This window comes from Schistocerca gregaria, chromosome 2 (assembly GCF_023897955.1).
Source record: "Schistocerca gregaria isolate iqSchGreg1 chromosome 2, iqSchGreg1.2, whole genome shotgun sequence".
NCBI classification, from domain to species: Eukaryota; Metazoa; Arthropoda; class Insecta; order Orthoptera; family Acrididae; genus Schistocerca; species Schistocerca gregaria.
The window spans coordinates 712,344,902-712,372,013 of record NC_064921.1 but is presented as its reverse complement, the minus strand read 5'-3'; the positions used below and the strand labels follow the sequence as shown (position 1 = coordinate 712,372,013).

General features: G+C 40.0%; 1 protein-coding gene across 1 annotated transcript in view; it reads right to left on the bottom strand.

The window, feature by feature from the left end:
* Nucleotides 1-1,084: 1,084 nt before the first annotated feature.
* Nucleotides 1,085-27,112, bottom strand: part of LOC126334830 (stabilizer of axonemal microtubules 1) — a 180,725-nt gene continuing 154,697 nt past the window's right edge. Inside the window, exon 8 of the mRNA XM_049997490.1 lies at nt 1,085-1,323. Coding sequence (XP_049853447.1) covers nt 1,283-1,323 — 41 coding nt within the window. The 3' untranslated portion in view covers nt 1,085-1,282. The remainder of the gene's footprint in view (nt 1,324-27,112) is intronic.

Below are 27,112 nucleotides of genomic sequence, written 5' to 3'. Positions count from 1 at the left end.
ACGTACAGTGATGAGTGCTTAAGCTACACTCAGTGTTACAAATGGTTTTCACGGTTTAAAAATGGCTGTTTGGAAATTAAGATACCCTCTTCAGGATGCCCTTCAATGTCTACCAGTGACTTTCATGCCAGGAACGTCAATGAAATTTGAAATTGTGTGTGCCAATTGATGACTGACTGTCCATGTGATTGCAGATGAATGTAATGTTTCAGTTGGATCATGTTATGAAATTCTGACACAGCATCTTGGAATATATTGTGTTGCCACCAAGTTCATCCCACAGCTCATGAGTCGAGACCAGAAAGACCTTTGCCTTGCAATCTGTGAAGAGCTTTTGGATCACACAAATGAGAAAGAGATGTTCCTTAAGAGAATCATAACTTGTGACGAGCTGTAGGCCTACGGTTATTGGAAAATGTTGTCCAAGACCAAAAAAATGGCTCATCAGGTCAGGCCAAATGTCAAAGTCATGCTGATAGTTTTCTTTGACATTGAAGGATTAGTTCATCATGAATTCTTGCCACGGGATTTGTGTCTGTTAATTGATGGTACTATTGGAATGTGCTGTGATGCCTGCGAGAAAATGTGAGAAGAAATAGCCTGAAATGTGGAGAGACAATTTGTGCTTCTTGCATCACAATAGTGCACTCGCACATTCATCCCTGTTGCTACGTGATTTTTTTTCCCAAAAACCAAAATCACTGTGCTGCCCCATACTCCACACTCTCCAGATCTGGTCCCTGCGATTTTTTTTTCTTTTTATTCCCAAAGTTGAAAACCCCATTGAAAAGATGACGATTTGAAATGACAGACAAGGTTAAAGAAAATTCACACATGGTGCTTCATGCGATCCGGCAAGAAGCATACCATGACTGCTTAGGTAAGTGGAAACAGCATTGGGAGCAGGGTATAAATTGTGGAGGAGAGTACTTCAAAGGAGACCATGCACAGCAAGCAAAAAGTAAGCGCAGAAAGTTTTGTGGACAAAGTTCTAGAATTTTTTGTACAGGGCTGTTGTGTGGATCATCATCAAGTTGAGACACACACATTCTGTGATGTCATTAACATTTGTATGAAAAAATAATTATTGGAATATGGAAAATATATTTATAAAATCACAAAAATACAGAGATACAAACACAAGGAATGTCTACAATGGACAATAAAGACGTGTAACAAAAAATCGACCTCACTGTATACCACAAATAATCACATCACTTATATGCACTTTTATACACAGACAAATAATTTTGTAGTCTTGAGTTCACAGACCACAGGAAGCTTAACAGCAGCACTGAGGAACCACACAAGGGACCACTGGTACTGGAAAATAAATAATTGATTTACAGTTAACATCAGTGAAAATACTTTCATAAGTTGACTATATAATGGAAAAGGATGTTAAGTTGCATTTGCACTTGTGTGTGTGTGTGTGTGTGTGTGTGTGTGTGTGTGTGTGTGTATTTTTGACAAGGGCCTTGTTGGCCGAAAGCTAATTTTCCGACAGTCTTTTTGTTATGCCTTTCTGTGTATCAGCATGTCCACTATCTGGTGAATAGCAACTATCCTGTTCATTGTTACATTCCATCCTGGATCTTTCAGAAGTTGACATGCTTAATATCTTTCTTATAAATTTTTGATAAAATCCTTATACGATGTACCCTCTGTCATGAACAATGAGGTTGCTTGAGGTTTGACTTTACAGTCTGTTAAAGTGAAATAATTAAAATTAAGTATTTCTATTAGTCATGAGCATGTTCTTTCTGTGTTTACCTTTCCTGTATTAAAAAAAAAGGATAATATTATTGAAAATATTCAGTTCTCAGAGTAGAGAGCTCCAGATACAAATATCCATTTTATGCTATATAAGGGGTAGAAACACACAGTAAAGCCTTCAAACTGAATATGTAAGAGAAAGGAAAACCATAGTTTTGGACCATTTGGGAAATAGCATGCATCAAAGAGAATATTTCTTCTTTTTATTTTCATCTGTCAACTCCTGAGGTGCGTCATGCAGCTTTAGTAAGAGCTGCATCTCATGAAGATAAAAATTGGCCAGCCTGTCTTTCTTGCATGGCTTCAGATGTTTGTATTGAGACTTTGCAATCCCTAGCTTTTTTCACAACAGTGTAATTTACTGTATCAGTTGTCTGTGCAGTTGCAATAGTGAAGCATTAAATAAAAATAGTGAAAAAATTTAAACAGCAGACTTATTTGTTCCACATTGTTTCAGTTTGTTATGTTGAAATTTTCTTTTAAAAGATGATGTGAAGAATGGTCTTATATACCATAGGTTTACTCTTTGATGATGACTGCATTTATATAAAAAAAACTGAGCATGTGATGTATTTGAAAGGGTGTAAAAATACATTTCTGACATGTTATGAGAGTGAGCCAGAAATAAGTTCCAAAAAGGTAAAATCTGTCTCAGGACTTCCTTGTATACCCTATTCAAGTCAGCATTGTGATAGGCAGTAGATGATTCACTCAAAACTGATAACTGATAGAATAATTCTTATTTTATCAGCAGCTCTTAGCAGTTTTTAGGCATGACATTTTTTTTTTTTTTTTTTTTTTTTTTTTTTTTTTTTTTTTTTTTCCACTCTCCCCCAAACCCCCCCCCCCCCTTTTCAAAGAATATACGATTTGTAAAAACAGGGAGGTACAACACATTTGATATTGTTACCATATTCTGAAGTTCATTTTCTATCAAAATTAAAAATGCTAATACATTATTTTGACAAGTTAGGAGATAAAAGTCTCTTTTATGGGAAAAACTCCGCCTGCATGGTCATCACCCATCTAAACTTGCTACTTGTTGGGTGCATTGCCACATTTAAACACATTAAACCTACATCTATAAGGATAAAAAGCTAAAGTATTTCAAGAAAAAGAGAAAATTAAGCTAATATATAGAGATTGAAACTGTAGACCTGGCATTTTTCAAAAATGATCACAGATTCCTTTACAATCCTCCAGCATATCTGTGTAAAACAATTTGTGGTATCAACTTGTATTAGTTGGCAGTATGCCCATAATTCGCACAGTTATGCAAAAGTTTTCATTAATACTTGTGTACTGTTTTGTACAAAGGTTTGGTTAAGGATACTGCTTTAGGGAAGAAAATTGGTTCCATTTATCGCTACCTACTTGTGTTGGCAAGTATTTCCTGAATTACTTTGCATGAAAAAATAAGAACGGGAGTGTAATCAGAAACATTAAAAAGGATCTTGTGATAAAACTTTTAGGAATTCAACCTAATATTAATGAACTTGTTAACGAAATGTTGCAACAAAGTTCGTACCAATTTCATTAAAATTTACATTGCAGTGTTATGGTTCCTCTTATAACCCTATTCTTTGTTAATCAATACACTTTTATGAAATAAATAAATGTACAGACACATATCAGATTGCAAGTTTTATCCCTGGAAATTCCAGATTAGTCTAAAAGTTGCCCTTACTTTCCCTTATCATTGTCTTATTCACTTATCTATCTACACTGATGGAAAAAAATCACAAAAAAAAAAGAAAATTAGTGCAGAGTAATGCAATTCCACAAATAACCAGCCAGGTTAGCTGAGAATGCTAATGCGCTGCTTCCTGTACCCGGGTGGGCACGCTGGACCCAGGTCGAATCCGCCTGGTGGATTAACACTGAGGGCCAGTGTGCTGACCAGCCTGGATGTGGTTTTTAGGCGGTTTTCCACATCCCACTAGGTGAATACCAGGCTGGTCCCCACATTCCGGACCAGTTACTCGACTTGCAGACATTTAACAACGTTTGCACTATTTCATGTCTTACACTAGGCACAGACAATTGGGGTACAATGCTTCTGTCCCGGGGAGGGGGGGGGGGGCAATGGGGTGGTGTCAGGGAGGGCATCCGGCCACTCTCTGACACTAACATTGCCAAATCCATAGTAACTGGACCAACCCCGGGTTGAAATGGGACAAATGCCCAAGAAATTTGATGATGATGATGATTATGATTATGATTATGATTATGAAGAATGAATGAAATTCCACAAATACGTTTGCCTAGGTAACATAGTTAAGCGTTTAACATTGCAGGATCACAGATTAATGTTAGTGCAAGATAAGCCATTTCAAAAGTTAAGTGCTGGTAAATTAATAAACAGGTGTAACCTACAGAATGTTGAGTGCAAGAATGCAAATGTGCATGTGTTGTGTTGTACAGATGCTGGAAGTAAGTTTGTGGGATGGAGTACCATGTCTGTTGCACTTGGTTGGTCAATACATGGATGATTAATGCCATTTGTGGATGACAGTAGAGTTGTTGTCTGATGGTGTCCCATAAGTGCCCAATTGTAGACAGATTTGGTGGTTGAGCAGCAATATGTAGGCAGTGTTATCCTGTTGAAAAATGCCTTGTGGAATGCTGTACATGAATGGCAGGACAACATGTCAGATCACCAGACTTATGTACAAATTTTCAGTCAAGATACGTGGAATAACGAAGAGTGTGCTGCTTCTGTCATAAAAAATCGCCTCCTAGACCATAACTCCAGGTTTCAGGCAAATGCCGGGATGGTTCCTTTGAAAGGGCACGGCCGATTTCCTTCCCACTCCTTCCCTAACCCGAGCTGGCGCTCCGTCTCTAATGACCTCGTTGCCGACGGGACGTTAAACACTAACCACCACCACCACCACCACCACCATAACTCCAGGTGTAGGACTAGTGTGTGTAGCATGCAGACAGGTTGGTTGCATGCCCTCAACTGACATCATCCTAACCAACACACAGCCATCACTGGCACTGAGGCAGAATCAGCTTTCATTAGAAAAAACAACAGACCTCCACCCTGACCTCCATCTAGCTTTCGCTTGACGTCAATGAAGCCACAAATGCCAGTGGTTGGGGGTCAGTGGAAAGCATACTTACAGGGCATCTGGCTTGGAGCTATCCTTGAAGTAACCCAACTGTAACAACAGTTTGTTGTGTCACCACTGTTCACATTGCTGCTGCAGATGCGGTATAAAGCACAAAAGCCCCATGCCGAACATGATGGTCTTCCCCCTCAGTAGTGCCATGTGGCTGTCCGGAGCCGTCATCTTGTGACTACACAATCTGGTGAGCACCTCTTCCAGCAATCATGTACCGGGGCTACATTCTTGCCATCACTTTCTGTAGTATTGCAGAAGGAACATCCAGTTTCTCATGGCATTTCTGCATGACCCTGTTTAAACTCAGTGAGGTGCTGATAATGGCATCTTTGTCACCTGAAAGGTATTCTTGACTAACATCAGCTCAACAAGTCCAATCTCAAAGGTTACCAATTCTCATGACAGTTATAGCATGTATTTAAGATAAACCTGATTTGTATCCTCACAGTGACACTACTAGTGCCAATCTTATGTGACTGGCACAAAATTGGAATAGACATCATATTTCAGATGTAGAAGCAAGCCTACACCTTTTGTTTATGTTGCACAACTCCTTCTTGGTGCAGTTATTTTTCTCTGTCAGCATATGATATGTAGTATAACCAAGAAAAGTTCAATAATATGTCAGTGTTGTAGGAAAATTCTTGTAGAAATTAAATACTTTTGGATTAAAGGAACCTGCTCACTATCATTTTGACAACTGCCACACCTTCCAAAAAATCCCTCCTATACCCGTGGACAACATATCTGCAGTGATGAGAACTCCTTTGGCCAGTATGCTGAAGGCCTCACAAAGGCCTTCACAGACAGGCAATACCCTACAAACCGAGTCTACAGATTCCCCATGCCATATCCTCATACACCCCCAATCCTATCACCACCCCCAAAAATCAGGTACAAAGTAGTACCCCCCTGTCACCCAGTATCACAACTGAACCATACTCTTGACCAAGGCTTTGATTATCTTTCGTCCTGCCCTGAAATGAGTGTCATCCTAACCAAGGTCCTTCCCACTCTTCCTAAAATGGTGTTTTGTCGCCCACCCAACCTATGCAATATGCTTGTATATCCCTGTCACTCCCACTCCTAACTCCTAGCTGGGGGTCATATCCCTATGGCAGACCAAGGGGCAAGACCTGCCCAATCCACCCACCCACTTCCTACTCCAGTCCTGTTGCAGGCCTCTCATATCCTGTCAAGAGACTGGGCCACCTCTGATGGCAGCCATGTCACATACCAACTCTGCTGCAAATACTCCACAGCTTTTTATTTTGGTATGACTACCAACCAGCTGTGCATCAACTGCCAAACTGTTGTCAAGAATAAAGCTGGCCACCTGGTGGCAAAACATGCGCAGTTAGCTGCTTCACAGTCTAAGTAATCTGGACCCTTCTACAACCAGCTTCTCTGAGCTTCACAAATGGGAGTTAGCCACCCAATCTCATTCTCTCTCCTGGCCTCTCACCCCCTTGTCTACCCACCACACCCGACACTATCCCAACCACAACCAGCCCACCAACTGAAAAATAGCACTGGTGCTGTTAGTTCAACTAGCATCATGTAGGAGACCAGGGGTGTGTGTGTGTGTGTGTGTGTGTGTGTGTGTGTGTGTGTGTGTGTGTGTGTGTGTGTGTGTGTGTGTTTTACTCTAGTTTATCAAAGGATAACTGTGAAAGGTAGCAGGTTTTCTTTTTGTTATGTGAGCATATTGCTGACTCAGTGATGCGTAGTTATGTGTTACATTTGTACACAAAACGTGGTCCTGCAAATGTTAAATTATTTTCTTCTTAGAAGGTTCACAACACTTAAGAATTTATGAAAAAGGAATAGACAGTTAAAAAGGATTAAAAAATAATGCTCCAGACAGTGTTCCAAACAATCATTAAGAACACTACTTTTTGGGTTGCAATGTATAATTATGTTACGATTGTAAATTCTAGATGGAAAATGAATTAATGTTACAACTAGAGAATGGATTTTTATGTAAATAACTGCTTTTTTGTCTTATAGACAGAAACTGTAACTAAGACAGATATTCCTGAAATATTGTGTACAAAATTTTATTTAAGATAAAATATTTATTATCGCAATATTATTTAAAATAAAACATACAATTTCTCACTTTTCTTTGTTACAGTTTTTAAATTTAAATAAAAGTCTTGTGTATTGTCATATTATGAGAATGCAATTTGAATGAACTTCATTCATAAATGTATTACATATTGAAGAACTAATTGAGGATGATGCTGCTTCAATTGAAACTCTTCAGAACTTACTCAGTTACAGTACATTAAAAAACGAATTAACCTACCTAGCTGCAAATATGACTACTTTGTTTCACTCTATAAAAAAATAGAAAAATCAACTGAGACAGTTAATGGAGTGCATGACATTGAGAAAAAAATTAATTCACTCAAAGATTAAAAAGTGGAAGCTATTAAACAGAAATTTAAAAGTGTATTTGGAAAACATATCATAGTGTCAGTGTCGCCCTAACCGCCATCTGCTTCACATCTGCTGTGCAGCGAGCTACCTTAATTTAAGTATTAACTGTATTTTTCTTACTTGTCACTTCTTCTTTCGCGTGTTTTTGCTTTTAGGAAGCTTTAATTGTCGAGTGCTATTAATAGTGTTCCATAGATCTCGTGTTTGTTTTGAATACAGTCAAGAGAGAGTCCCTTTAGTCAGCCATAGTGCTAGTGCCAGTAGTGCTAGTGTTTGTTTTCAATACAGTCCACAGACAGGTAGTGCTATTTTCATTGTTTTCTACAAGAATTGGTTAGCAATCACTGTTTAGTCAATAATCAGCCGCCTTTAGTAAATTAGCAGTCTAGTTAAAAGTTGATTAAGTCTCTTCAGTAAATTGATTCCTTACGATGGATAGGATGTGTGACTGCTGTGTACGGACCCAGGAGTAGCTGGCCACTCTTCGTGAACAGCTGAGCGTGTTCAGGCTGCTGCCTCGGAGTGTAGCGGCAGTGGGGAGTCTGGTGCGTCGCAAAGTACATCCCAGATGTTACATGCTTCACCCACTGTCCCTGCTGTCGAGACATCTTCGCGGGTACTGGGCGCGGTTGGGCCACCCTCTCCCCAAGGGGAGTGGTGGGTTCAGCGGCCTTCGTGGCGCACAAGGCGGAGGGTAAATGTGGAGGCTGGCCGTGTGGCATCGCCTGCTGTGCCTGTGAGTGGACATGTGGCTGCTCTTTCAGCAAGGTCCGAGCAGGCACACAGGGGGAGGGATTTATTAGTTATTGGTAGCTCCAACGTTAGGTGGGTGATGGAGCCCCTTAGGGAAATAGCGGAAAGGTCGGGGAAGAAGGCCAGTGTTCACTCTGTCTGCTTGCCCGGGGGTCTTGGCGGCGATAGAAGGCACTGGGTGCACCAGACTGCAGATTGTTGCTCATGTTGGCACCAATGACTCCTGCCGTCTGGGTTCAGAGGTCATCCTCAGTTCGTACAGGAAAAGTCAGGGAAGAAGGCCAGTGTTCACTCTGTCTGCTAACTGGGGGGTCTCATCCGAGATGTGGAGGAGGCCCTACCGGCAGCGATAGATGGCACTGGGTGCACCAGACTGCAAATTGTTGCTCATGTCGGCACCAATGACTCCTGCCGTCTGAGTTCAGAGGTCATCCTCAGTTCGTACAGGCGGTTGGCGGAATTGGTGAAGGTGGAAAGCCTCGCTCGTGCGGTGGAATCAGAGCTAACTAGTTGTAGTATCGTTCCCAGAACCGATCGCGGTCCTCTGGTTTGGAGCCGAGTGGAAGGCTTAAACCAGAGGCTCAGACGATTCTGCGGAGAGCTGGGGTGCAAATTTCTTGACCTTCGCTATTGGGTGGAGAATTGTAGGGTCCCCCTGAATAGGTCAGGCGTGCACTACACGCCAGAAGCGGCTACAAGGGTAGTAGAGTACATGTGGAGTGCACATGGGTGTTTTTTAGGTTAGAGAATTCCCTCCCTAGGCCCGACAAGACGCCTCCTGAGACGCGGCAAGGTAGGAGTAGGCAAAATGCAACAGGAAATAACAATATTAATGTGGTAATAGTAAACTGCACGAGCATCTATAGAAAGGCCCCAGAACTACTCTCATTAATAAACGGTCACAATGCCCACATAGTACTAGGGAAAGAAAGTTGGCTGAAACCAGACGTAAACAGTAATGAAATCCTAAACTCAGATTGGAATGTATACCGCAGAGACAGGCTGGACAGTGAAAGGGGAGGTGTGTTTATAGTGATAAAAAGTGCAATAGTATCATAGGAAATTGACGGCGATCCGAATTGTGAAATGATTTGGGTGAAGGTCACAGTTAAAGCAGGCTCAGACATAGCAATTGGATGTTTCTATAGGCCGCCGGGCTCAGCAGTTGTGGCTGAGCACCTGAAGAATAATTTGGAAAATATTTCTAGTAGATTTCCCCACCATGTTATAGTTCTGGGTGGAGATTTTAATTTGCCGAATATAGACTGGGAGACTCAAACGTTCATTACGGGCAGCAGGGAAAAAGAATCCAGTGAAATTTTTTTAAAGTGCTTTATCTGAAAACTACCTTGAGCAGTTAAACAGAGAACCAACTCGTGGTGATAACATATTAGACCTTCTGGTGACAAACAGACTAGAACTACTTGAATCAGTTAATGCAGAACAGGGAATCAGCGATCATAAAGCGGTTACTGCATCGATGATTTCAGCCGTAAATAGAAATATTAAAAAAGGTAGGAAGATTTTTCTGTGTAGCAAAAGTGACAAAAAGCAGATTTCAGAGTACTTGATGGCTCAACACAAAAGTTTTGTCTCAAGTACAGATAGGGTTGAGGATCGGTGGACAAAGTTCAAAACCATCGTACAATATGCGTTAGATGAGTATGTGCCAAGCAAGATACTAAGAGATGGAAAAGAGCCACCGTGGTACAACAACCGAGTTAGAAAACTGCTGCGGAAGCAAAGGGAACTTCACAGAAAACATAAACATAGCCAAAGCCTTGCAGACAAACAAAAATTACGCAAAGCGAAATGTAGTGTGAGGAGGGCTATGTGAGAGGCGTTCAATGAATTCGAAAGTAAAGTTCTATGTAGTGACTTGGCAGAAAATCTTAAGAAATTTTGGTTCTATGTCAAAACGGTAGGTGGATCAAAACAAAATGTCCAGACACTCTGTGACCAAATGGTACTGAAACAGAGGATGACAGACTAAAGGCCGAAATACTAAATGTCTTCTTCCAAAGCTGTTTCACAGAGGAAGACTGCACTGTAGTTCCTTCTCTAGATTGTCGCACAGATGACAAAATGGTAGATATCAAAATAGGCGACAGAGGGATAGAGAAGCAATTAAAATCGCTCAAAAGAGGAAAGTCCGCTGGACCTGATGGGATACCAGTTCGATTTTACACAGAGTACGCGAAGGAACTTGCCCCCCTTCTTGCAGCGGTGTACCGTAGGTCTCTAGGAGAGCGTAGCGTTCCAAAGGATTGGAAAAGGGCGCAGGTCATCCCCGTTTTCAAGAAGGGATGTTGAACAGATGTGCAGAACTATAGACGTATATCTTTAACGTCGATCAGTTGTAGAATTTTGGAACACGTATTATGTTCGAGTGTAATGACTTTTCTGGAGACTATCTAATCTACTCTGTAGGAATCAGTATGGGTTTCGAAAAAGACGGTCGTGTGAAACCCATCTCGCACTATTCGTCCACGAGACTCAGAGGGCCATAGACACGGGTTCACAGGTAGATGCCGTGTTTCTTGACTTCCGCAAGGCATGTGACACAGTTCCCCACAGTCGTTTGATGAACAAAGTAAGAGCATACGGACTATCAGACCAATTGTGTGATTGGATTGAGGAGTTCCTAGATAACAGAACGCAGCATGTCATTCTCAATGGAGGGAAGTCTTCCGAAGTAAGAGTGATTTCAGGTGTGCTGCAGGGGAGTCTCATAGGAACGTTGCTATTCACAATATACATAAATGACCTGGTGGATGACATCGGAAGTTCACAGAGGCTTTTTGCAGATGATGCTGTGGTGTATCGAGAGGTTTCAACAATGAAAAATTGTACTGAAATGTAGGAGGATCTGCAGCGAATTGACGCATGGTGCAGGGAATGACAATTGAATCTCAATGTAGACAAGTGTAATGTGCTGCGAATACATAGAAAGATAGATCCCTTATCATTTAGCTACAAAATAGCAGGTCAGCAACTGGAAGCAGTTAATTCCATAAATTATCTGGGAGTACGCATTAGGAGTGATTTAAAATGGAATGATCATATAAAGTTGAGCGTCGGTAAAATAGATGCCAGACTGAGATTCATTGGAAGAATCCTAAGGAAATGCAATCCGAAAACAAAGGAAGTAGGTTACAGTACGCTTGTTCCCCCACTGCTTGAATACTGCTCAAGAGTGTGGGATCCGTACCAGATAGGGTTGATAGAAGAGATAGAGAAGATCCAACGGAGAGGAGCGCTCTTCGTTACAGGATCATTTAGTAATCGCGAAAGCATTACGGAGATGATAGATAAACTCCAGTGGAAGACTCTGCAGGAGAGACGCTCAGTAGCTCCGTACAGGCTTTTGTTAAAGTTTTGAGAACATACTTTCACCGAAGAGTCAAGCAGTATATTGCTCCCTCCTACGTATATCTCGCGAAGAGACCATGAGGATAAAATCAGAGAGATTAGAGCCCATACAGAAGCATACTGACAATCCTTCTTCCCACGAACAATACGAGACTGGAATAGAAGGGAGAACCGATAGAGGTACTCAGGGTACCCTCCGCCACACACCGTCAGATGGCTTGCGGAGTATGGATGTAGATGTAGATGAACATGGTGGATTTCATACTGTGTAATACTACCAAGGGAAGGAGATGGTGAAATTGAAATGACATATCTGTGATGAAATATGCAAGACTATCATCACGTGATGTTGAACAGTCCTCCTCCCGGTATCATACATTGTCTTGAGACAACTGACATCGGTTTGTGACGGAGAACTTGGAGATAGTTTTCTTAGTCCACAACAACGAGTTGTTTCAGTCCATCGCTGTGTGGGTGTTTGTTTAAATAAGTATTTACAGTTTTGTAATAGTGAAAAAATATTTTTGTATTTTTATGCATATTTGTTATATTTTTCTACATAAAAAATGAAATATTTTAAAGTTTTTTTAGCTCATAAAAATCCATTCCTTAGTTATGACAGTCACTACCATTTAAGATAAGATATAGAGTGGAAAATGCATGCACAAATGGCTGAGGTATGTGTTTGCTGAACTATCAAACTGAAAATAATGTTAAGTAAAGGGTGCTAATATAGAAAAATATACTGTGATGCTGATGTTGCAGTGACAGGAAAGATAGGACGAAAGGTAAGCATGTAGAAGGAAAATTGGGTGGTTCAGGTGGCAGTGGCAATAGGAATCAGTGAAGGCATGATCATGTATATGTATGATGGTGTTTGGATGAGAAGTAAGAAAGTATAGATGGGAGAAGACAGGAAGTGCCCAAATCCCTAAGAAATTCTGGTCACTTGCAAAAGCTGTCAGTGGCACCAAAGTTAGCATTCGACCTTGTAGATGAGACAGGAAGTGCAATTGTGAGGGTAGCAGAGCAAAAGCTGAAATGCTGAGCTCTGTTTTCAAATGTGTGTTTGCAAAGGAAAACTCAGGAGTCTTGCCTTAAATTAATTCTTGTACCACTAAAAAGATGAGTAAAATAGATAGTCTTGTCAGAGGCATTGACAAACAGCTGACGTTAATATCTATAGCTCCAGGGCCTGGTGGAATCTGTGTCAGATGCTATACTGAATGTGTGACTGAATCAGCCCCTCTGCTAACTATAATCTGTCAGAGAACCCTCAAAAAAGAACTGTGCAGTAGATGGAAGAAAGCACAAGTCACACCCATGTACAAGGAGAGTAGCATCTATTTGTTTTAGAATCTTAGAATGTATTTTGAGCTCAAACATGATGAAGTATGTCAAACAGAATTACCTCCTCCAAGCCAATCACACAGAAATTGAAAACATAGATCATTTGAAACCCAACTCTCACTTTTCTCAAGTGACATCCTGAAAGCTTTGGATAAAGGCACTCTAGTAGAGACAGTATTTCTTTATTCTGCAAAGCTTTTGATTCAGTACCACAGTTATGCTTATAATCGAAAATAAAATCTTATAGGAGTATAAAGTGAAATTTGCGATTTATGATATTTTTGGTAGGGAGGATGTAGCAAGTTATTTTGGATAGAGAATCCTCAAAATAAGTTGAAGTAACTTAATGTTTATGTTGAATATTAATGATCTTGCAGACAATATTAGTAGTAATTTCTTACTTTTCCCAGATGACACAATCATCTATGGTGAAATACTGTCTGAAAAAAGCTACATAAATATTCAGTCAGATATTGATAAGATTTTTAAGTGATGCAAAGATTAGAAACTTGCTTTAAATGTTCATAAATGTAAAATTGTGCAGGTAAAAAAAAAAAAAAAAAAAAAAAAAAAAAAAAAAAAAAAAAAAAAAAAAAACCTAGTGCCCTCTGACTATAATAGTAATGAGTTACAGCTGGAATTGGCCAGCTGCTACAAATACCTGGTTGTAATACTTTCTAGGGATGATTACATAGGCTGAGTAGTGGGTAAAGTGGGAGGCAGGCTTCAGTTTCATTAATGAAATACTGAAGAAACTCAATCAATTTGCAAAAGAGTTTACTTACAAATCACTCATGCAACCCATCCTAGAATAACACTTGAGTGTGTGGGTCCCATACCATATAGGACTAACAGGGATATTGAACATATATAAAAAAAGGGCAGCACAAGTGGATAAGATTAGATTAATTACAGCACACATGAAGGAATTTAAACAATCATTCTTCCTGCACTACATATATGAAAAGAAACCATAATAGCTGGTAGAGGTGGATGTACCCTTTGCCATACACTTCACAGTGGTTTGTAGAGTGTACATGTAAATTTAGAGAAAACAGTAAAAAGAGAGTGGACTAAAGTAAAAAATGATGTTCAGTTCAATATAAAACTGGTTTAATGTAGCTCCCATACTGGTCTATTGTGAGCAGGACTTTTCACCCCTGTGTAACTCCTCCAACAACATTCATTTGAACCTGCGTACTGTATTAAAGCCTTGGTCTTCATTTATACTTCACATTTACTTCCATTACCAAACTGACTATTCTCTGATACCTCAGAATGTGTCCTATCAATGCACCCCCTCTTTTCGTCAGATTGTGCCATAAATTTAATTTTTCCTAAATTCAATGCAATACTTCATCATCATCACCATCAGCAGCAGCAGCAGCAGCAGTGTTCTGCCTAAAGGCAGGTTTTCACATGGTAGTTCTCCAGGCTGTCTGGTCTTCTGCCATCCTTTTCAGGGTCTGCATAATTTCCTCTTCCCTTTATGTCGTCTATCGCCTTGTATCTCCTTCTTTCTCTCAGTCTTCTCCCACAAACCAATCCTTCCAAAGCATCTACTATCAAGCACTCCCTTCTCAATGAGTGTCCCAACCAGTTCTTTTTCCTTTCTCTTACAACCTTTAGCAGACATCTTCCCTCTCCAACCCTTTCCAATAATTTTTCATTACTCTCTCTTTCCATCCAGCTTATTCTCTCCATTCTCCTCCGTATCCACATCTCAAATGCTTCTAACCTTTTTTCATCCTCTCATCTCAGTGTCCATGTTTCTGCCCCATATAGTGCCACACTCCAGACAAAACATTTGCCAAGCCTTTTCCTTAGTCCTTTATCTAATTTGCCACATAAGAGTCTCCACTTTCTGTTGAATGCCTCCTTCGCTATGGCAATTGAAGTTTTCACCTCCTGGTGACACCTCAAGTCTTCAGTTATTGTGCTTCCGAAATATTTAAATTCACTTACTTGGCTAAAGTTAGATTGTCCTATTTTAATATTGGACAGTCGGCGTCTTGTACTGATGACCATACTCTTTGTTTTTGCTGTGTTTATTTGCATCCCATATTCCACACAAGCTTCATTCAGATCTTTGAGCATGTTATTCACTGTCCTCTCACTTTCTGCCACTAGTACCATGTCATCAGCAAACCTTATATATTCTATTCTCTTTCCACCAATAGATATTCCTCTTTTCCCATCTAAACTTTTTCCAATAATCTCTTCGAGGTATACGTTAAACAACAGTGTGGAAAGGCAACAACCTTGTCTAACATCTTGTCCAATGCTGCTTCCTTCAGACATTTCATTTCCAATCCTTATCCTTACTTTCTGGTGTAAATATAGATTCTGTATCAGTCGCCTCTCTTTCCAATCTACTCCTTTCCTCTTCAAGCTATCCATCAGCTTGTTCCACCGAACTCTGTCAAAAGCCTTTTCTAAATTTATAAAAACAGCAAAGATTTCTCTACCCTTTTCCATATATCTATCCCCTATAGTTCTTAGCAGGCCAATAGCATCTCTTGTTCCTTTACCTCTTCTAAACCCGAACTGCTCCTCTGCAATCCCTCTAGCCAGCTTGCCATATAACCTTCTATTCAACACTCTCAGCAAGACTTTAGCTGCATGAGAAATTAGACTGATCGTCCGGTGCTCTTCACATTTTTTAGTCTTTCTCTTTTTCTCTATTGGTATCATAACTGTTGCAGCGAAGTCCTCAGGCCATTCCCCTTTGTCATATATATCGTTACAGAGGTAGACTATTTCTTTTCTTGCATTGTTTCACAGACTCTTCAACAGTTCTGCTGGCAAATCATCTGTTCCACATGCCTTCCTATTCTTCATCTCCTTCAGTGCCTTTTCTACTTCTGCTTCCAAGACGGTAAATCCCTTTCCATCTTCTGGCACATATTGCTCCTCTTCAACCTTAATTTCACTTTGCATTTCATCCCCCTTATACAGACATTCAATATATTCTTGCCATCTGTTTAAGACCTTCTGTGGTTCTTCTGCTAGAGTACCACCCGTTCTTTCTATTTCCATGTTATTCCTCTTTATTTTATGTTCAAAAACTATCTCACTAGCCAGTCTATACATCATTTCATAATTTCCCTCTCTCTCCATTTTCTCTATTTTGTCGCATTTCTGTTTCATCCATTTTTCTCTTGCTTCTTCAATTTCTCTTCTTAATTCATTATTCAGTTTCCTATACCTCTTTTGCCTTCTTCAGTTTCTGCCCTTTTACACTTTCTGTGCTCTTCCATCTTTTTCAACATGTTTTCTGTTATCCATTCTTTCCTGGTGCTCTGGCGTACTCTAATTCCTAGTACTTCTTTGGCAGAGTCCATGAGTCCTTCCCTCATTTTTATCCACTTGTCATTAACACTTTCATCAACACTACCTCTTTGCCATTTTTCCATAAATCTGTTGTCCAAATCTGATGCCTTTCCTACCCCTTTGAGTCTTTGTATGTTTAGTCTTTCCTTTGCTTTACCTCTCCAGACTTTTTTCAACTTCACTTGTATTGCTCCCATCACTAGGTTGTGGTCTGAATTTATATCTGCTCCTGGATAAGCTTTAGCATTCTTCAAACAGTTCCTAAACCTTTTTTGTATCAGGATGTAGTCCAGCTGATGTCTTTCCGTATTCAAATTTGATATCCATGTGTAATGTCTGCTTTTGTGGTGTTCAAATAATGTGTTACCAACTGCTAATGAATTTTCTTTACAGAAACTAATTAGTCGTTCACCTCTCTGATTTCTTATTCCTAATCCAAATTTTCCTACTGTTGTTGTTCTTGTTGTTGTTGGTGTTGTTGCGGTCTTCAGTCCTGAGACTGGTTTGATGCAGCTCTCCATGCTACTCTATCCTGTCCAAGCTTCATCATATCCCAGTACCTACTGCAACCTACATCCTTCTGAATCTGCTTAGTGTATTCATCTCTAAGTCTCCATCTACAATTTTTACCCTCCACGCTGCCCTCCAATACCAAATTGGTGATCCCTTGATGCCTCAGAACATGTCCTACCAACGGGTCCCTTCTTCTGGTCAAGTTGTGCCACAAACTTCTCTTCTCCCCAATGCTATTCAAAACTTCCTCATTAGTTATGTGATCTACCCATCTAATCTTCAGCATTCATCTGTAGCACCACATTTTGAAAGCTTCTATTCTCTTCTTGTTCAAACTATTTATCGTCCATGTTTCACTTCCATACATGGCTATATTCCATACAAATACTTTCAGAAATGACTTCCTGACACTTAAATCTATACTCGATGTTAACAAATTTCTCTTCTTCAGAAACGCTTCCCTTGCCATTGCCAGTCTACATTTTATATTCTCTCTACTACGACCATCATCAGTTATTTTGCTCCACAAATAGCAAAACTCCTTTACTACTTCAAGTGCCTCATTTCCTAATCTAATTCCCTCAGCATCACCCGACTTAATTCAGCCGCTCACTTACTGCAATACTTCCTCACCAATTATTTAATCTATCCACGTAATCTCCAGAATTTGTGGTGTCACTTTCTAAAGCTCCTATTCTCTTCATTTCTGAATTGTTTACTGTTCAAGTTTCACTCCCATGCAAGACCATATTCTACAGAAATACCTTCTGAAAAAATGCTTCTTAAAACTTAAATTTATTTTGGACATTAAATTAATTCTTTTGAGAATTGTCTCTCTTGCTGTTACCAGTCAGTATTTTATATCGTTTTTGATTCAGCCATCTCATTTATTTTGTTTCCTAAAAAGCAAAATTTATCTTCTACTTTTAGTTTTTCATTTCCTCTTATTATCTAAACACCATCTGATTTAATTTTACTACATTCCATTACCCATGTTTTATTTTCATTGATGTTCATATTACAACCTCTTCTCAAGAAGTATGCATTGCATTCCACTGCTGTTCCAAATTTTTTGCTGTCTCAGACAGAATTACAGTTTCATTGGCAAACTTCAAAGTATTTATTTCATCACCCTGAACTTTAATTCTCTTCAAAGTTTTTCCTTGGTTTCCTGTGGAGCATGCTCAATGTAGAGATTGAATAACACTGAGGATAGACTACAATCACATCTCATCTCATGTCCTTCTCCACTTCTAGTTCCCTTTCACGTCCTTTGACTCTGTTGGTTGATTTCTTTACAAATTGTGAATAACCTGTATTTTATCTATTCATCCCTCAGAATTTCAAAGAATTCATTCTTGTCCACATTGTCAAAAGCTTTATTTAAATCTAAAAATGCTGTAAATGTAGGTTTGCCTTTCTTTAACCTACCTTTTAAGGTAAGTTATAGGGTCAATACTGTCTTGCGTGTTCTTACATTACTCCAGAACAAGAACTGATATTCACTGATATCAACATCTACCATTTCTCTGTACATAATTTGTGTCTGTATTTTGCAACCATGACTTATTAAGCTGATGGTTCAGTAATAGTCACAGCTGTCAGGACCTGCCTTATTTGAAAATTAGAAGAATTTTCGTATTCTTCTTGAAGCCTGAGGGTATTTCAACTGCTTCGTATATCTTACACATGAGGCAGAATAGTTTTGCCATGGCTGACTCTCAGAAATAATTCTGAGGGGATGTGTAGTCCATGGTTCTCATTTTGATTTAGGGCTTTCAGTGTTCTGTCATGTTCTTCTTGCATTATTGTATTTCCCATCCTACTTCCTCTACCCTTTCTGTAATATTGTCTTCAAGATTGTCCCACAGTATAGACCTTTTATTCCTTCAGTCTTTCAGCTTTCCCTTATTACTCAGTACTGATTTGCCATCTGAGCTCTTGCTATTTATACAGCCACTTTTCTTTTTCCCAAAAGTTTATGTAATTTTGCTGTAGGTGGCTTAGTCATTTCCATTTCTACAGCCGTGCTTTTGTCTGTGAATCATTCCTGTTCAATCATCTTTCACAAGCTGTTAATATCATTTTTTAAATGCCTGTCTTCCCTTTTGCTTGCTTCATTTAGTGCCTTATTGCCTTTCCTCCTTTGGTCAATTAAATTCAGAATCTCGTTTGTTATTCAAGAATTTCTACTGGGCTGCTTTTTTTTGCCAACTGGATCCTCTGGTATGTCCACTATTTCATCTCTCAAAACTACCCATTTTCTTAAATTGTTTTCCTTTCACTTTTTTCTTTCACTTTTTTCAGTCAATTATTGCCTACTACTACCTTTGAATCTCCCAACACCTCCTGATTCTTTCAATTTATCCAGGTCTCATCTCCTTAATTTGTTTCCTTCCTGCAGTTTCTTTGTTTTGATCTGTAACTCATAATCAATAAGTTATGGTCAGGTTTCACATCTGTCACTGGACACGTTTTGCAGATTAAAATCTGATTCTGAAATTTCTGCTTTACAGTTGTTATATAACTGAAACCTCCCAGTGCCTTCAAATTTAGCCACCTTTCCTGTTTCTTTAAACTAAGTATCAGCAACAATTACATTTTTTTCTGCACTTAATTCTTTCAGGCAACTTCTCCTTTCTTTCCTTTCCCCTGCCCACATTCTCACACTATTTTTTCCTCTTGTCATTTTCCTACAATTGCATTCATTTTCCCATCACAATTAACTTTCCACACTCTTTATCTGTCTCAATAATTTTATCTCATCCTACATTGTTCCAGTCTCTTCATCAGCTGCAGAGCTAGTAGGCATATAAACTTGCACTACTGTGGTTGGTGTTAGTTTCATTGCCTATCCTGGCTACAATAATGCAGTCAGTGTGCTGTTATTAGTAAAATATACAAATTAAAAAGTAATAAATACCAAATAAATTGATAAAGCAGTCTTAGCAAACGGGAGAGGGGGAGGAGAGGGAGGGTAAGAGGGCAGAAAATCAGTATGATAGGGGACTGAGGCCATAGAACAAAATGGAGGAATAAACAGACAGGGAACAGGGTTCAACAAAGGAATAAATGGCTAAAAAGTTCCTATTTCAAAGTCTCTGGTACCTCTTCCAAGATCCAGTACTGTTCACAACTACTTAAAATATGTTTCATCATTCTTCGAGAAAACAGCTTAATGTTGATTCTTCATTTCATTCAGGTTTTATATATTATGTGTTACCATTTTTGTGATATTGTGATCCTTCTGTTTAAGATATTTCCCATGAACAAGAAGTCCCACTCACATCTTACTAAACAAGTGCATTGTTCCCATCCATGAAGGATTTGTCCCATTAATCAGTAATTTAACAGCAAAATATTTAATGGAATTGTTGCTACAGTTAGCTTCCAAATACACTCCGAGAAATGGAAAAAAGAACACATTGACACCAGTGTGTCAGACCCACCATACTTGCTCCGGACACTGCGAGAGGGCTGCACAAGCAATGATCACACGCACGGCACAGCGGACACACCAGGAACCGCGGTGTTGGCCATCGAATGGCGCTAGCTGCGTAGCATTTGTGCACCGCCGCCATCAGTGTCAGCCAGTTTGCCGTGGCATACGGAGCTCCATCGCAGTCTTTAACACTGGTAGCATGCCGCAACAGCGTGGACGTGAACTGTATGTGCAGTTGACGGACTTTGAGCGAGGGCGTATAGTGGGCATGCGGGAGGCCGGGTGGACGTACCGCCAAATTGCTCAACACGTGGGGCGTGAGGTCTCCACAGTACATCGATGTTGTCGCCAGTGGTCGGCGGAAGGTGCACGTGCATGTCGACCTGGGACCGGACCGCAGCGACGCACGGATGCACGCCAAGACCGTAGGATCCTACACAGTGCCGTAGGGGACCGCACCGCCACTTCCCAGCAAATTAGGGACACTGTTGCTCCTGGGGTATCGGCGAGGACCATTCGCAACCGTCTCCATGAAGCTGGGCTACGGTCCCACACACCGTTAGGCTGTCTTCCGCTCACGCCCTAACATCGTGCAGCCCGCCTCCAGTGGTGTCGCGACAGGCGTGAATGGAGGGACGAATGGAGACGTGTTGTCTTCAGCGATGAGAGTCGCTTCTGCCTTGGTGCCAATGATGGTCGTATGCGTGTTTGGCGCCGTGCAGGTGAGCGCCACAATCAGGACTGCATACGACCGAGGCACACAGGGCCAACACCCGGCATCATGGTGTGGGGAGCGATCTCCTACACTGGCCGTACACCTCTGGTGATCGTCGAGGGGACACTGAATAGTGCACGGTACATCCAAACCGTCATCGAATCCGTCGTTCTACCATTCCTAGACCGGCAAGGGAACTTGCTGTTCCAACAGGACAATGCACGTCCGCATGTATCCCGTGCCACCCAACGTGCTCTAGAAGGTGTAAGTCAACTACTCTGGCCAGCAAGATCTCCGGATCTGTCCCCCATTGAGCATGTTTGGGACTGGATGAAGCGTTGTCTCACGTGGTCTGCACGTCCAGCACGAACGCTGGTCCAACTGAGGCGCCAGGTGGAAATGGCATGGCAAGCCGTTCCACAGGACTACATCCAGCATCTCTACGATCGTCTCCATGGGAGAATAGCAGCCTGCATTGCTGCGAAAGGTGGATATACACTGTACTAGTGCCGACATTGTGCATGCTCTGTTGCCTGTGTCTATGTGCCTGTGGTTCTGTCAGTGTGATCATGTGATGTATCTGACCCCAGGAATGTGTCAATAAAGTTTCCCCTTCCTGGGACAATGAATTCACGGTGTTCTTATTTCAATTTCCAGGAGTGTAGATTGAAAATAGGAAATCTATAGTTTGAGTGTGTGTGTGTGTGTGTGTGTGTGTGTGTGTGTGTGTGTGTGTGTGTGTGAATTTTTATTGTCCAATACGGCAAGGCAAGTCATTTGAACAAAGAGTGAGGATGGGAGTTAAAGGCACGTTGAAAGTGTGGAGCCTTTTCTAAACCAAGCAAATGGTGGAATACAAGCCTGAGAAACAGATGTTGCATAGTTTCTCTTTCAGGACAACCCCCGGAAAGGAAAGAACCATCTTGTGTCCAGTAATAGTGATGCCTGTGTCTTTTATTATGGTTTGATCATCATGGAAAACAAAATATTGCTTAGACCATAAAAGATTGCATCCCACAATAAGCAGATTTTGGACACATTGTTACATGTTTAAAAAAAGAAAGCAGAAAGGAAAGTCGATGTTACAAATTGTCAAGGAGGCTGTATAAACTTTCACCCTACACAAATGAGAATGAAACAGTCAATGGATAGAAATAATCACATATTTCACAATTTCCATCTTCAGTGTCACTGCTGTTTGCCCATGCCTCCCATAACATATAGAGCAAACACACATCACAACTAGATACTTTTATAATTGCTTACTTTGTTACTAACAGTTGAGAAACTGGACATGTGGCCATTTTCCATACGCATTATGCTTTTCATTGTTGATTGATATCCAGGTGCCTAGTACGAAGGAGCCTGAATTGCATGAATAAGTGAATGCACTTTGGCTAAAATTTGGTTCTTGCAACTAAATCCACTTGGCAGAAATTCAGTGAGAGAATACTTTGATAAAGTCATGAGTGTTCTCACTTTCAGACCACAGTGATATGAGGTCTCTCTTCAGCTACCTTAGTAATGGTACTTGACAGCACTCAATTCATTTTGATAGCCTCTGCCAAGGTATCATACTTAAATGGCTAAAGGACATCGTAATAACTTTACTTTTTGGAAATATCAGTCATGTCAAATAAAAGTGTTTTCTCATAGCATATCAACTACTGCAACATTTCTTCTGTCATTGTACCATCTTATTTGGCAGGCTTTATATCCTAGGAGACACAATCATCAGTGCTATTGTGTGCCAGTGCCTGGTAAGTCAAGATGTGTAAGCCTTTTTGGGGATTAGCATTTTTGTGGATCACATAGTACCTTTGGTGATTGTCCTGCACCACTTAACGTCCTTTGGCAATTATGCTCCAGTAGTTCATGGTTATAGTTACGTATTCTCCATTTCACCTCTTATCAGATAAACTACCTCATGTCAGTTTTTTGGTCTTTATAGTTACCTAACATACTGTGTTTAGCAGGGTACAGTCTCAATCTGTATTTTTTTAGTGTGTAATAACTGTTGTTAAAGGAATACTAGTATACAGTATGTTTAAACAGTTCAGGTGTCATTCTAGCCACGTCTGTATTATTGTTGATTTATGAATACTACAGCAAGGAGCAAAATTTCATTTGTATTATGTCCAACTCTTATTAGTGGTATGTATAAATCAACTGACAAGTTTTGTCCTCTTAAAAATCGCTAGACATCTACCTCTGACATTTCATTCTTCAGATTCTAATTCTCCCATTTTTATTCTTAATTCTGCCTGCAGGTTTGTATTAAATTTTTTTTGGTACTTGTCTCATCGTACTCTGATTTGCCTTGTCTCTCCTTTTTTTAATGCTTAATTACTGCATAGAGTTAATTTAGTTTAAAAGTTCTATTTAAAACATTTCTTTGAATTCCTTTATACATTTTGCACACCTTTTAAAACAGAACTAGTCTTATGAGCCTTACTTCTATGTGTAATAAAACATTAATCTTTTATTGCTTCAATGTCCCTTTCCCCCGCTTCCTCAACATTTAATACTTCAGTGAACTTCAGTGATGGCAATGTTGTAATTTTATTCATTTCTCCAGTAAAGACCTGCTGCCTGTTATATAGCAGGTTATACATTTTATGATCTTATGTGTTACATCATACAAATTCATTAAAAATAGATGCTGTGACTTACCAAACGGGAAAGCGCTGGTAGATAGACACAATAAAAAAACACACAAATACCAAGCTTTCGCAACCCACGGTTGCTTCATCAGGAAAAATGTATATACAAAGTTTTGTTTAAACTTGTTGCTAACTTACTTAATAACAAATAAGATGAATAATTGTTTGTGGATGTATTTTAAGTTAAAATTAAAAGTATATTTAATGGAAGAAATGAGAGATGACAATTTGACTTACTTATGATTTGACAGTTCTTCCCTATATATCTCCCATGTGTATTGTTACATATGTTGTCTTGATTGTGGTAATACTTTATAATGTATTGATTAATTAGGTTACAATGTGTTTCTGATCTGAAGGTAACAGTGGAGACTGGGAGTTGATTTGCCGTAGACAGCTGCATCAGATGTGATGGCTCATTAAAACTTTGAACCAGTCACACCTGATGCAGCGAAAGAAGAAGAAATGTCACATTTCAGATAGTGTTACATGCTATGAAACGATATAACAACCAACTACATTGAGAGTTACATTTTCAGATTGTTTTGATATAGTGTTGGAGGACCTTAGCTTACCTTTGCTGTGTTTGTATGTATATCTTGTCTTCACTACCTGTGTGTGAGATATAGCATCTGAGTCAGTGTCTGTGTTTGTATCTGTGTTTATGTAATGCTGATCTGTTAGATGTGGAGCCTCTCTGATTCTAGCATATGATCTCTCCTCTGTGCCCCATGTAGTGCTTGCAATACTTCATCTGCAATATTGTTTATAGAGGTCCAGTCATCTTGTCTTCGTATTAACTGTCCTATGTCTTGGTTCCCTAATCTTGGTCTTATATGTCGAAGAGCATCACAGATGAGTACTATGTGGTGAGTTGTAACATTCTCACCACAGGCACGAGTGTGAGTTTGTTTTAGGCCAAACCTGTGGATGCACAGGATACGGTCTATGGCCCATGATAAAGTGCACCATATCATGTTGGGTTTATGTACTTCAGATTCATCCGCTCTCAGATACTGGAGAAAAAAGAGTAGATCCATCTTTCCTTATCAGTTGTGTCTCATTCTATCTGCCATGTAGCAATTCTCCACTGATTTAATTTCCATTTGTTGGTTATGTCTTGTCCAGTTATTTCTCTTATTTTATTGCATCTTCTCCTCTTCAGCCAGTCACTGCTCTGTGATGAATTGTAATATGTGTAGGAAAACTCCCAGTACCACACACAGTGCCTAAATCGAGGTCGTGTCGAAAGCCCAAGAGAATCTGAGTAGAACACTCCTCTGGCTGCGCTTCACAATGGTTTTATGCATACCTAAACCTAATCAGTGTGCCCAAGTACTAGCCATAAAGCAAGTTACTGAAGCAAAGAGTGCTGTTTAGTATGTCCTCATTGTCTGTAGGGGTAGTCTGTCTCGTATAGGGTTCAGTCTTGCAGGTTTATGCACGAGTTTCATCGCTTTGTTATTTATTAGACTGACATATTCATTAAAGTGTAAATGTTAATCAATATAAACGCTGAGGTATCTTGTCATATCCTTCCTTTTTATGTATATGTTGTTGAACTTCATAATTGAGTTTGTTTTCAGTGTGCCTCTTAGATGTAGGTAAACGGGTTTCTTAGTTGCTATTGTGAGTTTGTTGTTCGTGCACCATTCACCGATGAATGCAAGGGGGTGCATGGCTTTACTCGCTAATTGGACCCTGGATTTTGGAGGCACCATGACTGTAAGGACATTAGCATAAGCAATCACACTGTTCGCCATGTTGTCATCTTATAGTGCATTCAGTTGTGGTTCTAAGGCTATGGTCCCAGAAAATCAATCCGCATGTGGATCATTGCAGACAACCCTTAGTCTTCTATTCCATTATAGTGTTTCTACAGTAATCTCTAAGGCTGTTGCATTCATATCTCTAAGACTTGCAAACAGCACCTGCCACCAAAAGGTGTCAAAAGCACCAGATACATCACTTAGGACTGCTACAATGTACTTGTCGTGTATTGTCTGTTTCATTTCTATGGTCCTGTTTACTGCAACGTGGATGGATTTATGTGGTTGAAAATGGAACTGTTGTGGGCTAAAGCTGAAGAGCTGACAGTGTGACTGAAGTCTGTTGCACCGCAGTCTCTCCTTACCTTTGCTAGAATGTTAATGAGACATATTGGTTGATATCTCTTGCGGTCAGTCAGGTCTTTGTCCTCTGTTTTCTGGATTATAACTGTATTTGCAATCTTCCACATATTTAGTATTTGTCCTTCTAGTAGAGCACCATTCAGTAAGTCTGTCAGGTACGGCATGATAAGTGGAGCAGCTTGCTCGATGGTTTCCTGGTGGATGCCATCTGGGCCATGGTGATACCATCTTTTTCATATTTGTCATCAAGTAGGAAGTCTGCAATGGGTGGTTTGAAGTAGGTTGGCTTGAGTGTGGCCATCGTCACGAAGTAGTTTGTTGAGGAGATAACTGTGCTGTGCTTTTCCAACCTCTAGTGGTAGTACCATCTGATTTTGTCAGGGCTGAAAATACTGTCCAGGTCTTTATATGTTCAATCTGCAGTTTAAAAGGCTCCCCTCAGATGTTGTTCTGTAAGTTCTTCCTAAAGTATATATCCCAGTGGTCTTTCCTGGTCTTATGTAGCACTGTGCAGTAATGTTGAAGTCTAATTTCTCTTTCCTGTGCTGTCTTTGAGTTTTGGTAATACTACCACTTATCATGAGTGTCTTTCCACAGTCTTGTTAATAGTGCTGATCATGTTGCCCCTTTTTTTGGGGTGTATAATGTACTGCAGGTACTGCTGTAGCATGCGCTCTCATTAAGACATCTCTAAGAATGCTGAGTTCTGTAATCTACACTCCCTTGGGTGACACATAAAGGAAACTCTTCAATCACATGCCTTAGCTTTTGCCAGTTTGCTTCGTGTAGCAGCAGCCCTGTGTATTGTGATGCATCTGTGTTTATTTAAGTGTATATAATTGTTGCATTATGACCACTTAGTATTCTCCTGCTGAGCACCAGCCAGTTCACCTCTTGTATTAACGATGCACCATTTGCCAGAGAAATGTCTATCTTGCTGCATACTCCACTATTTCCGCAGTAAGCTGGCAGTTGTCCTGGTTTGTTTAAAATGCGAAGATTACATTCATTTGCAACGTCAATTGTTATTTGTCCTCTGGTGTTCACTCTCTTAGACTGCCAGAGGGTTGACCTAGCATTTATATCTGTTAAAATAAGTAGCAGAATAAATCAATATTTACAAAATAGATATTGTGTTGAGTGCAGACAAAACTAGGTGTTGTGTTGAGTGCAGACATGCACAAACAAAAGACAATTAGCTGCTGAGCTCTCAGACAAAACATTTCCCCCAAGACCCCCCTTCCCTCTCCCACCCTCAACCCTCACACACATACACACACAGCTATCGAGATTAATTTAAATAAATAATGATCATGGGTGGATCATGAGATGAGGGATGTAGAGGAGACATGGGGTTGAGAGAGAGTAGAACAGCATAGGAGAGTTTAAGAAATAATCTTGATTTTATGCAGTTTTTTTTTCCAGGCATCTGTCAACAGCATCAATATACTTGGAGAAATGCATCATACACACTGTACTGTCTTAAA